The sequence below is a fragment of the Pyrus communis genome, chromosome 8 (assembly GCF_963583255.1).
Source record: "Pyrus communis chromosome 8, drPyrComm1.1, whole genome shotgun sequence".
Lineage (NCBI taxonomy): Eukaryota > Viridiplantae > Streptophyta > Magnoliopsida > Rosales > Rosaceae > Pyrus > Pyrus communis.
Window position 1 is genome coordinate 25,152,948 of NC_084810.1, and position 16,488 is coordinate 25,169,435.

Below are 16,488 nucleotides of genomic sequence, written 5' to 3' on the forward strand. Positions count from 1 at the left end.
TAGGCAAAACCAACGGCATTTGTTATCCAATAAAAACCAATGGAATTTATGCGTACACTTTAAATTATTTGATGGTACCACACGTCATCAGCCATTAAATCTTTTGGACCATATACTGATATCTACTTACTAATGTAATTAAACATGATTTACTTAATAAAATAGAGTACGATTTTCACTCTTTCAAATCTCTTCTTCTCTTCTCCCCTCAACTTCCATCTCACTTTTATCTTTTTCTTTCTCTCTGTAAAAAAAGTTAACAGTAGATGTTGATGTGGCTTAATTGTAACTGTTCGAATAGGAGGGGTGTGAGAATGTGACGATTCATTCTCAACACGACATTTCACATGTGCTAAATTTTCAAGCTTAACACGCAGACAACACAACTTGAGTGACATGGAGTACGTGTGGCCGTTGGGTTTCACACGTAGAATAACCTAGCTGGCTTTGATACTATGAAAAAAGCTAAAGCTCCACTATAAAACTAATTGGCGATATGAGAAGTGAATCATAATAAAATAAAGTAAAAACAATTGATAGTTTTCTTGTAGGGAGAGAACATTAGAAAGATAATTAAGAGAGGGAGAAAGTAAAGTTGGGGTGGGGGCATCGATTAGGAAGGGTTGGAATCTTGGGTTCGTTTGTTTCCTTCTTTTATTATATTATTAGGAAATGAAAATTCTTTGATTGGAGGCTAGGGCATACAATACAAGTCGACAAGAAAGGTATCTTTGTGTGTGACATATAAACTCGAATCCTTATAAAGCATCCCAATATTACAAGTAACTTGGCACATTAATCCATCTTTCCTCTATATAAAATAAGGCACACACACTATGCATGCTAGTGGGATGAATCATGAGCCACATAAGTAGGCAACAAACCAAATTGGTGGATTTGTTCAAACACCAAAAGCCAACTGTATATGTAGGACACTCAATTGGGATTATAGAGTTGATGATTTTTTCACAGAAATTGAAAATTGGGTTGTTCTACTTGTTTGGGTTGAGAAATGTGAACAAGTGAAACTGATGTTTTCACTTAGGAGTTTGCTATCTACATACTTCATTTTACTTTTCACACATCCCTTGATAATTTTTGTCCGTTGATATTCTTCAATTCATCCGATCCGACGATCAAAAATTGAAAATATGTGTAAGAAATAAAATAGGGTGTGTATATCACATCTCCTCCACTTATATTGGAAATTGACGTATATGATGGGAGCGGATCAGTAGAGGGGGTGTCATGTCTCGGATTCGGAGGTGGTGGAAAATAACTTCGTGTTTGGTGCATGAAACATTCTCTCGTGCACCGGGCTCGAGTTATCCCACTCAAAAAATAGAGTTTCATTATTTGCCCAACCACGAGGCTAACTAAGGGTAGATGTTTGCTCAAGTGCGTTAAATAAGTTGTGTAAACGAGCAGTTGCGAGTTGAGTAATATGAACTTTCTTTTTCTATAAAAATATATGCGAGCTTCTTCATCTTGTTCTTGTAAAGAAAAATTTTGAATCTGCATCGTTGATCATGTGTCTCTCACACATGAATTATGTATGCAAGTAAATCTCGTATCCTTGAGAAATGTAATGTGATCAAAAGAGATACATATTTGTTGCAACTTGCATCACCTGTGAAGATTTAAGATATATGGGCAATGATGGTGAGCATGGGCTGAGTCAATCTTCTAGAATGAGGCATAAGTACCAAAGCCCTACCATGTATATTATTATATGATAAATACATTGATTACTCTTTGATTTTTTTCAATTCATTTGATCTGATGAATGAAAATTTAGAAATATATGTGAAAAGTAAAAAATGATGTGCGACTACATCTGATTGTGAGCAACCAATACTAGAATTTGCTTAGTAACCAGTAAGGCGCAATGGGGTAAAGGTGGTTAAAGCTAAATTTGATTTAATGATTTTATGGATTCTGAGCTTAGTAGTGTGAGCTTGTAACACATTTAAGTAATTACTATTGGGCGAAACACCTACCCACAATTAGTAGTAGCTAGTAAACATTTGATATCGAAAAGTTTCTACTTGATTAAATAGATAATGGTAGGTATAGATATGATTTGCATCCATGTGACTACAAGGTTCTATGAAATTTCGAGTTCCCATATACAGATTCTGTTGAAGCTTACAAGTTAGCTAGATATCCTAATATAAGAACACGTAATCAACAAACCTTCTACGCATGCATATTCTATACATTCTTTTATTTGAATATTGTTTATGTTTCTCTAATTCTAAATAAACTCTTTAGTTTATTGAAGGAGATCTAGTGACCCTTTTGTCTTGAGTTCATAATTAAATTAAATCATAACTAATAGAAGTCCAAATAATATCAAAATCTTGGTTCTTTCTTTCCTGGGCGTTGATTGTATGGAGATGATCAAACAAGAACAAAAAACTGAAAGAGACATTTGCCTACAAGATGACATTGAGAAAGACAATTGGGACATGGCGCCCCTACGGACCTGTGTGTCAAAGTTTGAATCTTTGAATGGTAGTTGTCACAGGGGAAGATGGTAACTTTGTAACGCATTATACTATTTTTTTTTTTTAAATTTATTTATTTAAAATGACTCTAATGAAACTTCAATATAAGCAAAACTGAAGAGTAAAACATAAGGAAAGTAGCTATAATAAACATATTTTACAAAAATGATCATTTTTTAGTAACGACAATATATTATTCATATATTGATGACATAAAGACGACACAACAATTATATAATGACGAAATAATAAACATTGATCATCTCTGTAATAAAATATAAAAATTATATCTATTGTGTGGCTAATTCCCCCAAAATATATATTACTGCAAATAATACTGGTTTCGGTCAGCAAACACTAACGAGGCAAACGGCGGCTGCTGCTTCATGCTTATGTGATTGGCACTAGGGTAAGCCATCAAACCAGTGCATATGGACCAACCAACACACACCAAACGTTCTTAAAAAAAAAACAACACACACCAAACCTTCTCCTCCAATTTTTTTTTTTTTTTTTTTTAGTTTGACATATGACTCTCCGTACATTACTCCAATTTTTTTAGTATGTTACTTTTGTAGGTAAATTATTAGTACTTCACTAACTAAGGTTCTAAATGAAATTAGCCAACCGAATCGAGAACCAAGATGTTCAAGACGATTATGAAATTACACCAAATCATCTCAAGCATGAACCCAGCTTGAACACATTGGTACATAATTTTATTGAATCATATTTGTTGGAAAAGTAGTTAATTATTTTATTATTATTTATAATTTTCTTGTGTGTCAAGGATTATGATCTTATACTCGTTAGTATATAGGGTTTGTTTTAATTTTTTTTCTATATATAGGAGTGCTTGTATTTGTTTACTTTCAATTAGTCAGTCACTATGTAGTTAACTATTTTATAACCGTCATGGCATACTCCAGAGCCCATCGTCTCATAGCATGGAAGTGGTTACTGTAGACATCAAAATTTCGGTGAAATGAATGTTGACCAATAATTAAAATTTCAACACTCACGTGTCACATAAATTTTACATGTAGCGTGTGACTCAACGAAAAATCGAAATAAATTGGAAAAGTCATCAAATAGAACACGTGTCAATACCTGGCAGAAATGATTTATTTCATCTGATTATTTAAATCCAAAAATCAAGTTTTGGAATGCTATAAATAGGAAGCCAAGGCAATCATTTTAGAGGGAGAAGAAAAAAAAGAAAGAAGGGAATTGACATCACACCAAAACCTTGAAGCCTTGAAACTCTAAAGCTCTCAAGCAAATCCCAAAGGACCAAGAAAGCTATCTTCGTTCTTCGTCAAATCTTCCTTCAAGATCAAGCCCCGACGGCCTTTGAAGAGAAGTGCTCATCGTTCATCATCTATTCATTCTTCAAGATCAAGCCCCGACGGCCCTTGAAGATCCGCTCATCCATCAACCTTCAAGATCAAGCCCAAAAGCCCTTGAAGAAATCCGACGGCCCAGTCTTCAAGATCAAGCCCAAAAGCCCTTGAAGATCCGCTCATCCATCAACCTTCAAGATCAAGCCCAAAAGCCCTTGAAGAAATCCGACGGCCCAGTCTTCAAGATCAAGCCCAAAAGCCCTCGAAGATCCGTTCATCAACTGTTCATCCTTAGATCAAGCCCCGACGGCCCTTTGGATCAACAACTCATCCACAAACCTACACCCTACGAAGATAGAATCAGAGGATCAAATTACAAAGAGATTGTAACCCCAAAATCATTAAACACAAAAATATATTTTGTACACGGTATTCTTGTTTCTTGTTGCAGGAATTTTTCGTGTTTACAAACTTGGCACGCCCAGTGGGACTATCTCTACCTCTCATCTCTGTCTCCGTTCAAGATATTCAAGCACAGTCCATGGCTTCAAACAAAGAACAAGTCATGACTATCGGCACTACCTCCATTGAAAGACAGCTGGTTCAGATGAAGGAAACAATTGCAAGGCTGATAAAGACTGCAAAGGAGAAAAACTTGCAAACCGCCGGACTCATCAACCGTCTGGAGGCACAACACGGTGTTATAGTGAAACCAAGCTCTCTTCCAACTAAGAGGACCGAAGAAGGCTTCAACCTAAATGCCTACAAACTCATGTCAAAGGCTAGGCATGACTTTGCTTCCTCCTCAAATCTTGGAAAGAAGGTTTCAAACACCGTCAACGACAAAGATCGCGACCTCACCGAGACTCAAAAGAAGTTGAAGGAGCATGATTATGGAGTTGACAACAACAAGGCTGGACTTGGCTTCACACCAAATGCACCCGTGAAGATTTCAAGCAAAGTGAAGAAAGCTAGCGCTCAACACATCAGCGTGAGCATTGAACAAGACCAAGAAGAGCCTAAACCCTCCCCTCGGACGTCGGTCTTCGATAAAATGAGCCATTCAAGCTCCAGGACTTCAGTGCTTAATCGCATTGGTGGTCAAGACCGAACCTCTGTCTTCAAGAGGCTTAACGCGCCGACATCCCAAAGCTCTGTTTTTGAAAGGTTGTTAAAGCCTAAGAAGCAAAGCAACACAGCTATCTCTCCTCTGCGACGATCAGCTTCAGAAAGATTTGAAGATAATGGTAAGCCTTTTGGAAAGAGGAAGACAACACCAAAGGAAGAAAAGCTCGATGGGTTAGGAGAAAAAGACGACGCTCGAAGCTTGATTCCTTCAAGGATGGAGCGCCAAGCAATCCTAGAGGTCGACACAAAAGGACCACTGAAGGTAAGGAGGCGCATCATCGTCCACACTGGCAAATCTTCATGCCAACAAACCCAAGAGAACGGCACTGAAGAGGAGATCCAAGATGTTTTCTACATCACGGTTCAAGAAGGTAAAGAAGACGAAAGCCCGAGGAAATACTCAGAGTCCCTACTCTCCGACCCTGATCCAAGCGGCAGTACAACCATGCAAGTCATGACCACTGGAGCAACTTCAATCGAGGAGCAGCTAGCTCAGATGAATGAAGCAATCGCAAAGCTCACACGGACTGTGGAAGAGAAAGACTTGCAGATTGCGCACTTGTCAACCAACTAGATGCGCTGCCCGACGTGAAAGTCGACCCAAATATTGGCCTATTAAAGAAAGAAGACGACGAAGAAGAGGAGCCATCAACGGAGAAAGTTGAAGAGAAGCCGAAGCTAGACCAAGCAACGGCATTCATGGGATCTCTCTCTATCCAGCAGCTACAGGAGATGATCGCAAGCACCATCAAGACACAATACGAAGGAAGCTCACATGACTCAGTACTGTACTCAAAGCCTTACTCCAAGAAGATTGATGCTTTGAAGATGCCAATGGGTTATCAGCCCCCAAAATTCATGCAATTCGATGGAAAAGGCAACCCGAAGCAACATGTCGCCCATTTCATTGAAACTTGCAACAATGCTGGGACAGAGGGAGACTACCTCGTCAAACAGTTCGTGCGTTCGCTGAAAAGTAACGCTTTTGACTGGTACACTGACCTCGAACCTGAGTCTATCAACAGTTGGGACCAGCTAGAAAGGGAATTCCTCAACCGTTTCTACAGCACTCGTCGTACTGTAAGCATGCTAGAGCTGACCAGTACGAAACAGTGGAAAGATGAACCTGTCATCGACTACATAAATAGATGGCGTTCTTTAAGTCTGGATTGCAAAGATCGACTTTCTGAAACCTCCGCCATTGAGATATGCGTTCAAGGCATGCAGTGGGGACTACACTACATCCTTCAAGGCATCAAACCACGAACATTTGAGGAGTTAGCCACCCGCGCCCATGATATGGAGTTAAGCATCACCCGTCATGGGAAGAAAGAACAGATCGCCGACTACAAGAATGACAAAGTTTTGGGGCCAAAGGTAGATAAGGCTGCGTGGAAACCCACCAAGGAAGCAATGACGGTCAACACAACTCCAGTCAAAATCCATACACGAGGCAAGGCGATTCAAACCGAAGCTTTTCGTGATCAAGAGATACGTAGACGTACTTTGAAGGAGCTTGAGGAGAAGACTTATCCATTCCCCAACTCTGACGTGGTTGCCATGTTAGATGACTTGCTGAAAAAAAAGGTGATCGACCTACCTGAGTGTAAACGGCCGGAAGAGATGAACCGTACTGACAGTCCAAGGTACTGTAAATTCCACCGCTTCATTGGTCATCCGACGGAAAAGTGCTTTGTGCTAAAAGATCTCATCATAAAGTTGGCTCATAAAGGGATCATCGAGCTAGATCTTAATGATGTGGTGAAATTAAACTATACCTCCGTCACTTCTGGCTCTTTGAACTCAAAATCTTCACCTCAACCGCTGGGGGCATGCTCCAAAACCATGCCAGTCAAGTCAAGTGAAGTTGAAGGATGGACTTATGTCACTCCAAAGAAAATGCACAAGAAACATAGGTCTCCTCCACAAGTTCACCAATCGGAAAGGGGGCAAAGCAGCTATCGTCAACCTTCAAAGCTACATAAAACTGTTGAGGATGATAAAGTTATGACACAAAGATCGTCCGTTGCCATCACGATGCGCGATTTCTTCCCCAAAGACTTCTTCAATCACTCAGTCAAGACTCCTTGCTATGAAGATTGCAAGGAATGCCTCTCTAAGATCGTTTGACAAAATCATCAAAAAGACAAGCTCCTCGTTCGCACGAGCCTAAAAGGTGACAACCAAAAGCTCCTTGTCTGCATGAGCTGAAACTGCAACGGCACCAAAAGCTCCTTGTCTGCACGAGTTGAAACTGCAAACGACACCAAAAGCTCCTCGTTCGCACGAGCCTAAAAGGTGACAACAAACGTTCCTCGTTCGCACGAGCCTAAAAGGCGACAACCAAACGCTCCTGGCCCGCAAGAGCATAAACTGTGCACGGCAAAATCATCATCAAAACCATCACTCATTTGAACTACGTCATGACTTGATCCCTCCTCAACCAAGGGTACGTAGGCAACTTGAAACTTCAAAACTTCAAGTACAGTCACATCAAAATAAATAAATAAATGTTTCATTAAAGAAAGTCAATTTTATTACAATTTCTTTAAAAAAAAAAAAAATTATTACAGTTTCTTCTTCTTCAAAAAAAAAAAAAACAAAAAAAAAAATATATATATATAAAAAAAAAAAAGAGCAGCAACAGCAGCAGAAGAAACTACAGACGAACAGGTTCGTCATCGAGCCCAAACCCATCAAGCAACAGTTCCCTATTCTCTCTTAAGCTGACTTTTATCAGTGGGCCGGTGTTGTTGCCGTTGAGATTATTGGTGGGCCTGATGTCCCATTCTACCCAGGAAAGTAAGAACCCCATCACAGCACCCTTACACTAAATCATCACTCGATCCCCTTCTCTGCTGTAGAAGCTCAAATCCATCAACCTCTTCCAGTACAGATATTCGTCAACTCCAGACCAATATGCATCCAGAACCCAGCAAAAGGACTCCTATCTGCTAAAAGTTTGAAGCTTTCGGCTTCAATTTGAAGAACCCAGCAAAAGGACTCCTATCTGCTAAAAGTTTGAAGCTTTCGGCTTCAATTTGAGGAACCCAGCAAGAAATGGCGCTAAATTTGCCCACTTCCTGTCCCAATTTCGCGCCACTATTGAAACCGGACGCACAGCAAACATAGATCTGAGAGAAAGCATCATCAACCAAAACGACGTGGCAAGGAGGCTGACGAAGCAGCTGGTTCAGACCGAAGGCAAGCAGTCGAACCTCGTGTACTCGCCGCTGTCCATCCACGTGGTGCTGAGCCTGATCGCGGCTGGGTCAAAGGGTCCCACCCAGGAGCAGCTGCTCTCGTTCCTCAATTCAAAGTCCACCGACCACCTCCTCCTCTCCAACCTCACTCGACCCGTCCGAGTTCCAGCCGGCCCAGTCCTACCGCGCTGTCCCTGCCCCACTCTGGCACTCCCTCCTCAAGTCCCTCTGCGCCTCCCACCCCTCTTCCGACATTGGACTTGCCTACGCCGTCGTTTCGTGGCTCCAAAAGCACAACCTCTGCTTCTCCTACGAACTCCTCTACTCCATCCTCATCCACGCCCTCGGCCGCTCTGAGAAGCTCTACGAGGCTTTCTTGCTCTCCCAGCGCCAATCCCTCACTCCCCTTACCTACAATGCTCTCATCGGCGCCTGTGCTCGCAACGGGGACCTCGAGAAGGCCCTCCATTTGATGTCCCGTATGCGCCAGGACGGTTACCGCTCTGACTTCGTCAACTACAGCTTGATCATTCAGTCCCTCACCCGCTCCAATAAGATTGATTCCCCAATCATGTTCAAGCTCTACAGGGAGATTGAGTCCGAGAACATTGAGATTGATGGCCAGCTCTTCAACGACATCATTGCTGGTTTCGCTAAGGCCGGCGAGGCCTCCCAGGCTGTGCACCTTCTAGCCATGGTCCAGGCCACTGGCTTGAGCCCCAAAACTGCCACTCTGGTTGCTGTCATCTCAGCCTTGGGGAATTCCGGCAGGGTAGTTGAAGCTGAAGCTATCTTTGAGGAAATGAGAGAAGGAGGATTGCAACCCAGGACTAGGGCTTACAATGCCCTCCTCAAAGGCTATGTGAAGGCAGGCCAACTGAAAGATGCCGAATCCATTGTGTCCCAGATGGAGAAGAGCGGTATTTCTCCTGATGAGCACACTTACAGCCTGTTCATTGATGCCTACGCGAATGCAGGTAGGTGGGAAAGCGCAAGAATTGTGTTGAAAGAGATGGAAGCTAGCAATGTGCAGCCTAATTCCTATGTTTTCAGCAGGATTTTTGCCAGCTACCGCGATAGAAGGGAGTGGCAAAAGTCGTTCCAAGTTTTGAGGGAGATGAAGAGCAGTGGAGTAAGACCCGATAGACATTTTTACAATGTCATGATTGACACTTTTGGAAAGTCCAACTGTCTTGATCATGCTATGGCTACCTTTGAAAGGATGCTATCTGAGGGAATCCACCCGGACACCGTCACCTGGAATACACTTATAGATTGTCATTGCAAGTTTTCCACCTCAAGATGGGCACACTCCCTCTTACGGAATTCAGGGTGATTCAGCTCAAGCACCTCCAGCACAAAAGCCTCCTGCAAATCCTGCAGTTTATGGGCAAACCGCTCAGTCACCCAGCACTCCAGAAGGCTATGGTCAGTCAGCACCTATGCAGCCAGGATACCCGCATTCTCAGCCTCCGGCTTCTGCACTTCCGCCATGGCTGCTGCCTGTGAATGTGATTAACAAAAACAAAGTTTGTCAACTCACATCTGCTTGCCTCTGCTGCTGCCTGTGAATGTGATTAACAAAAACAAAGTTTGTCAACTCACATCTGCTTGCCTCTGCTGCTGCCTTTGAATGTGATTGACAAAATCAAAGTTTGGCAACTCACACCCAAAGACTTTCTCCGTCTCTTACCTCCTACTACTCCAAGCTCCTCTGCATTTCCTCCCTGCACCATGTGGGGAATATATATATATAAAATATATATCTATCTTGGTGGATCAGCACCACCGAAAGCAAAAGAAAAAAAAAATATAATAAAACAAAAATCTATCTTGGTGGATCAGCACCACCGAAAGCAAAGAAAAGGAAAAAAATAATAATAAAAAAAAAAGGATCTTGGTGCACCGGCACCATGTGGAAAAAATATATATATATGCGCTCTATTTAGCACATTACGCTAAATAAAATAAAGTTTATTTATTGATATCTCTGATAAATTACAGATATGTGCCTACACATGAAAAAAAAAGAAAAGAAATACAAGATTGGAGCTTTCACAAAGGATGTCCACGTGAAGCCCCATTACTTGGCAAAACTCTCGGAGCAGGAGGTATCGGAGCAGGAGGCATCGAAGCGGGAGGCATCGAAGCTAGATCATTCGAGGCCACAATACTTGGTGGAACGCTGGATGACCCATGAAAAAGGTGCCTCTGGAGATAAGCAGCAAGCCTTTGACGGTCACTTTGAATCCGACCTTCAAATTCTTGCAGCTCATCAAGCTTCCTCTTCATGCCCGTCGAATAGTTGTTGGCAAGCACGTGCAAACTTCTATTCTCGTACTTAAGCTGTTTGATCTCCTGCTTAAGATTTTCCACCTCTGTCATCAACGATTCAACCTGACGGGAGCGAGCAAGTAGGCGTTGGCCCATGTTGGACACAGAGCCCGCACACTGAACACTGAGAGCCAGGGACTCTTGAACGGCCAACTCATCGGACCGTCCTGACAGCAGCCTACTATCTTTTGGAGTGAGGAGATTCCTAGCTACTATTGTAGCTGTTGTGGCGTCCTGCATCACGGAGTCTTCACCTGTAAGAGGACCGTTAGAAGATAAGAAAGAAGGGCGCCATACGTTACCTTGACGCGGCGCGCCCGTATCACTGCTGAGACTCAAGTCTAAGCTAAGGTTCGATGGGTTTGCCATTTTTTCAAAAGTGTTCAAAGAGAAGGGGTGGATGGAGTTAAATCAGAAAGGGCCGAAGACGATTTTCACAAACGGGCGATCTTCAAAGCGTGCATGTTGGAGGTGATCGATACCTCTATAAAAAGCCATCGACATGACCACCGATTCAAAAAACCGGATTTTCCTGCGTGAAGTTCGGCGACGCTTTCGCGACTTTTCAGATAACGCGTTCAACTTTGTCAAAAAATCTCTGACAAAGTTGAAAACACGTGAAGGTTATCATCCCAACTACGCGCCTTTGCCAACAAGCGTGGTGACAGAGCCGCACCCGTGACTACTTTTTCAAAGAGGCGCTCGCTCAGAAATCGAAGAGACGCTCGCTCAAAAATCGAATAGACGTTTGTCGACAAGGGTAAAAGAACAGTACCACCACTTGCTATTGGGAAATCCCTATATACGTCGACCTTCATCTTTTATGGCAAGGCAGACCTGCAAAAAATGCCCAACTCTTCCTCACCTCTGAGGGCGCACTCCCAGCAAAGCCTTTCGAAATACTCAATTTTTTCTTCTTCCCCAAAGATGATACCAGATACCTGGAGTACAGATGAGCCAGGAGGAAACGGTAGATCGAAGCATGTGGAAACAAGCACAACAAATACATGTGCTGATTCATTCGCCGCTTCTTCCAAAGCAAAGGTATCTCATATCATCAAGGGCGAAAGCAAAGGTATCTCATATCATGCTTTTTCCCTGTCTTTTCCTTTGCCTTTGTTCTCACCTGCCAGGATAAGGACAAAGAAAGCAATATGTCGGAACCTCCACTCAAACTTGCGCTGCCACCAAGAAGTGATGGTCCATTCAAATGCAAGGTTTGCATTCAACTCCTGCATCAGAGGACAAATACTACAAGAGAAGATGCCAAACCTGCATAAGGAAATACCACTTCTGCAAAGGGAGCAAGTAAGGCAAGTGAAAATGATACATCGAAGCATGTGGAGACAAGCACAACAAATATATGTGCTGATTCATTAGCTGCTTCTTTAAAGGTATCTCATATCATGCTTTTTCCCTGTCTTTTCCTTTGTCCTTGTTCTTACTCGCAGGGCAAAGTGAAAGAAGCAATCAGCCGGCACTTGGAGTCAGTCTTCCGATCTGGAACCGACTGCCTGGAATCTATTCCCTGGTTGCTTAGCTAGCGTTGCTCTCGAGTAGTCATCTTCAACGATTGATACACTTCCAGAGAAGGGACCACTTCTGCAAAGGGGAGCAAGTAAGGCAAGTGAAAATAATACATTGAAGCATGTGGAGACAAGCAACAACTGCATATGCTGAGCTATCCTCTGACCCTCTTCAATACGAATTGGAGAGATTGAACAAAGAAACAGAAAAAAAGGAGTAAGCTCAGACCTTCGGGGGGGACCAAAAGAATCCTGCTGCCCAGTTCAAGAGTAGCACAAAGGAAAATCAACGATTGGAGGAAACCAGAAAATCTTCCAGTCGAACTCAAGATCAAGCCTCGATGGCCCTTGAAGAAATCTCCAGCTCAGTTCAAGAGTAGCACAAAGGAAAATCAACGATTGGAGGAAACCAGAAAATCTTCCAGTCGAACTCAAGATCAAGCCTCGATGGCCCTCGAAGAAATTTCCAGCCCAGTTCAAGATTAAGCCTGTGGAAAATCAACACTTGGAGGAAACCAGAAAATCTTCCAGTCGCACTCAAGATCAAGCCTCGATGGCCCTTGAAGAAATTTCCAGCCCAATTCAAGATCAAGCCCCGACGGCCCTTGGGTTGACATCTACATTAAGGGACTTCAAAACGCATCTTCTACACGTGACAAGCACATGTCTACGACGCGCCTTGAAGTGGGGGCATTTGTAGACATCAAAATTTCGGTGAAATGAATGTTGACCAATAATTAAAATTTCAACACTCACGTGTCACATAAATTTTACATGTAGCGTGTGACTCAACGAAAAATCGAAATAAATTGGAAAAGTCATCAAATAGAACACGTGTCAATACCTGGCAGAAATGATTTTTTCATCTGATTATTTAAATCCAAAAATCAAGTTTTGGAATGCTATAAATAGGAAGCCAAGGCATTCATTTTAGGGGGAGAAGAAAAAAAAGAAAGAAGGGAATTGACATCACACCAAAACCTTGAAGCCTTGAAACTCTAAAGCTCTCAAGCAAATCCCGAAGGACCAAGAAAGCTATCTTCGTTCTTCGTCAAATCTTCCTTCAAGATCAAGCCCCGACGGCCTTTGAAGAGAAGTGCTCATCGTTCATCATCTATTCATTCTTCAAGATCAAGCCCCGACGGCCCTTGAAGATCCGCTCATCCATCAACCTTCAAGATCAAGCCCAAAAGCCCTTGAAGAAATCCGACGGCCCAGTCTTCAAGATCAAGCCCAAAAGCCCTTGAAGATCCGCTCATCCATCAACCTTCAAGATCAAGCCCAAAAGCCCTTGAAGAAATCCGACGGCCCAGTCTTCAAGATCAAGCCCAAAAGCCCTCGAAGATCCGTTCATCAACTGTTCATCCTTAGATCAAGCCCCGACGGCCCTTTGGATCAACAACTCATCCACAAACCTACACCCTACGAAGATAGAATCAGAGGATCAAATTACAAAGAGATTGTAACCCCAAAATCATTAAACACAAAAATATATTTTGTACACGGTATTCTTGTTTCTTGTTGCAGGAATTTTTCGTGTTTACAAACTTAAGTTTGTAAACAAGAAACAAGAATACCGTGTACAAACTTAAGTTTGTAAACACGAAAAATTAAGTTTTTCTATCTTCGTGTACAAAATATATTTTTGAGTTTAATGATTTTGGGGTTACAATCTCTTTGTAATTTGATCATCTGATTCTATCTTCGTAGGGTGTAGGTTTGTGGATGAGTTGTTGATCCAAAGGGCCGTCGGGGCTTGATCTAAGGATGAACAGTTGATGAACGGATCTTCGAGGGCTTTTGGGCTTGATCTTGAAGACTGGGCCGTCGGATTTCTTCAAGGGCTTTTGGGCTTGATCTTGAAGGTTGATGGATGAGCGGATCTTCAAGGGCCGTCGGGGCTTGATCTTGAAGAATGAATAGATGATGAATGATGAGCACTTCTCTTCAAAGGCCGTCGGGGCTTGATCTTGAAGGAAGATTTGACGAAGAACGAAGATAGCTTTCTTGGTCCTTCGGGATTTGCTTGAGAGCTTTAGAGTTTCAAGGCTTCAAGGTTTTGGTGTGATGTCAATTCCCTTCTTTCTTTTTTTTCTTCTCCCCCTAAAATGAATGCCTTGGCTTCCTATTTATAGCATTCCAAAACTTGATTTTTGGATTTAAATAATCAGATGAAATAAATCATTTCTGCCAGGTATTGACACGTGTTCTATTTGATGACTTTTCCAATTTCTTTCGATTTTTCGTTGAGTCACACGCTACATGTAAAATTTATGTGACACGTGAGTGTTGAAATTTTAATTATTGATCAACATTCATTTCATCGAAATTTTGATGTCTACAGTTACATAGGATGGAACTCCATCTAGCTTGCACCAGGAAAGTTTCTTCTCTTTTCTAATTTATTTTTATGGCCAACTGCATTTCTTGCTTTCTATGGATCTGGACCCAATTTACACATTTATATAAAGTTGGCCGTTTGAATCAAATTTTCTCAACTAATCAAGTTTATGTTCTACATGCCCTTAAAATGGGCTGCCACTTCTTACACTTGGGCTTATAGGTTTAAAAAGGAGACGTAATCGAACTTAAATCATTGTTTTGTAATACTGTGACGCAAATAAAATGGAGCCGTATCCACATATCCATATCAAACACATCACATATATCTTCCTTGACCCTACATAAGTTGAACCTAAAACCAATTCCAACAAGTAAAGACAACTGTCGCTAAAACAGAAGTAGGGTTCTGTTTTTCTAAGTCGTTGGATCTAACCCTTCTCATTATTGTTGGGTCAAATGGTGCTTTTAAGGTGTGAATAAGGAAAATAACAAAGGAAACATACGTGGATCATAAATTAAAGGTTTCATAAACCCTAATCAACAAAATTAAAAAACGACAACATAATTTATATATAGCAAGGTTTATAGCAACGAAAACAATAAAGAGGCACTCCATAGCGCACTTATTTAACCACTGGTGTTATAAGGTCATGCGGCAGAAACCAGACATATACAACTAATTCTTTAAGTCAATAGTATACAAGTAGGTTTAAAAACGTACATCCAAAAAACATGTACGTTGTTTAAAAAAGCAAGGCCACGCTTGGATTGGATAGTTTTGGATTAGATACCTACTAGATTTAAGGTAGATTAATGTAAGAAATGAAGGCTGTCTATGGAAATTTGTTCAAGTTGAAAGTTGAAGAAGGTGTTGATATTCTACAATTTTGTGGGGATCTAAAGCTAATCTTAATTTTTTTTTTCAATATACTTTAAATCTAGTGAGTTATCTAATCCAATCCTAAACATTAAAACGTGACTTACTAAATCCAACTCTAAACACCAAGTGCGACAAAAAACGCCTTCCATAGTACCTATCATCATAGTGCTTAAGAAACTGTGGATGGTGAATATAGTTTGATGCCCATTGAATTGGATTAGCTGGTGTTTCCTCCTCCGTTGTTATCACTTCAGCAACACTTATTATGGTGGCGAAGCCAAGCTTCTTCATCAATGATCTGGCCAATTTAACGACATCAACTCCATCTCCAATCACCTCCACCTGTTCAGTCTCCACTTTTATCGACACACTGCTCACACCTGCTTAATTTGTGCTCCATCATTAGTTAGTTAATTATCAACAATTAATTCCTAGGAATGATCGTTTGGGTAGACACTATAAAACTAATGAAAAATGTTTCAAAACAATAAATTTTAATCAAAGGTCATCAAATAATTTTATTTAATGATAATGACAAAAGAAAGAAACTCGACCAAAAGTGTGTGCAAGGCACATCTACATGTGTTCATTTTAAAAAATAGTACTCGTGTTTAGTTTAAGAAATAGTGATAAGTTTGAGAAAGTGATAGTATCCGCATTCAGTTTTTAGAAATAGTCAGTGTTCAGTTTAAAAATGTAATACACGTGTTCAGTTTAAGAAATATTGTCTTTTTTATTATTAAACTTTTGCCTTTTTTTTTATTAAAATTGAAGTTCTTTCCATTAAAATCTAAATCATTTTCATTAAATAAAGTTATATAATGATTTTTGGTTAAAATAACCTTCATCCAAGTCTTTTCGTTAAAACTGCCTATTATTTAGTTAATTGAATACTAATTTGCATACCTTTGGCGTTTGCGGCAATCGTCAAGGCCTTGGTTCTGCATTTCTCAGATTTCAGCTGAACCTTGATGACTATCTTCTGCGTGCATAAATTGATCATAGTTAAATTCTTGTTTCCTCTTTTTGTTGACTGATATGATATTTACAAAGATATATTTATACGACCGATCGACTAATAGCCCAACAAACCACAATGGGGTCTCATGTCGAGTAAAACTTGAGACCTCTTCCAACTGAATAGTAGTAACATTAAGCCAAGTACTCGCAAGTTAAAGCCTTTTGTTTCATTTGCCTAGAAAGCACTATTAAACTTTCGTA

At 41.0% G+C, this 16,488-nt stretch overlaps 1 protein-coding gene across 1 annotated transcript; it reads left to right on the forward strand.

Moving 5' to 3' along the window:
* Window positions 1-5,680: 5,680 nt before the first annotated feature.
* LOC137743218 (pentatricopeptide repeat-containing protein At5g42310, chloroplastic-like) lies at window positions 5,681-9,520 on the forward strand. The gene is made up of 3 exons (XM_068483101.1): window positions 5,681-5,819; window positions 8,009-8,204; window positions 8,272-9,520. Exons 1-3 carry the CDS (start codon window positions 5,681-5,683, stop codon window positions 9,518-9,520), a joined length of 1,584 nt encoding a protein of 527 aa, XP_068339202.1.
* The last annotated feature ends 6,968 nt before the right edge of the window (window positions 9,521-16,488 follow it).

Bases quoted from the DNA above. Each gene is read 5' to 3' on its own strand.
- LOC137743218 (XM_068483101.1), top strand. From the start codon at position 5,681: ATGGGATCTCTCTCTATCCAGCAGCTACAGGAGATGATCGCAAGCACC. The intron at 5,820-8,008 runs GTTATCAGCCCC...AAAAGTTTGAAG, and splicing joins TGCTTTGAAGATGCCAATGG to CTTTCGGCTTCAATTTGAGG. The intron at 8,205-8,271 runs GTACTCGCCGCT...GGTCCCACCCAG, and splicing joins GGCAAGCAGTCGAACCTCGT to GAGCAGCTGCTCTCGTTCCT.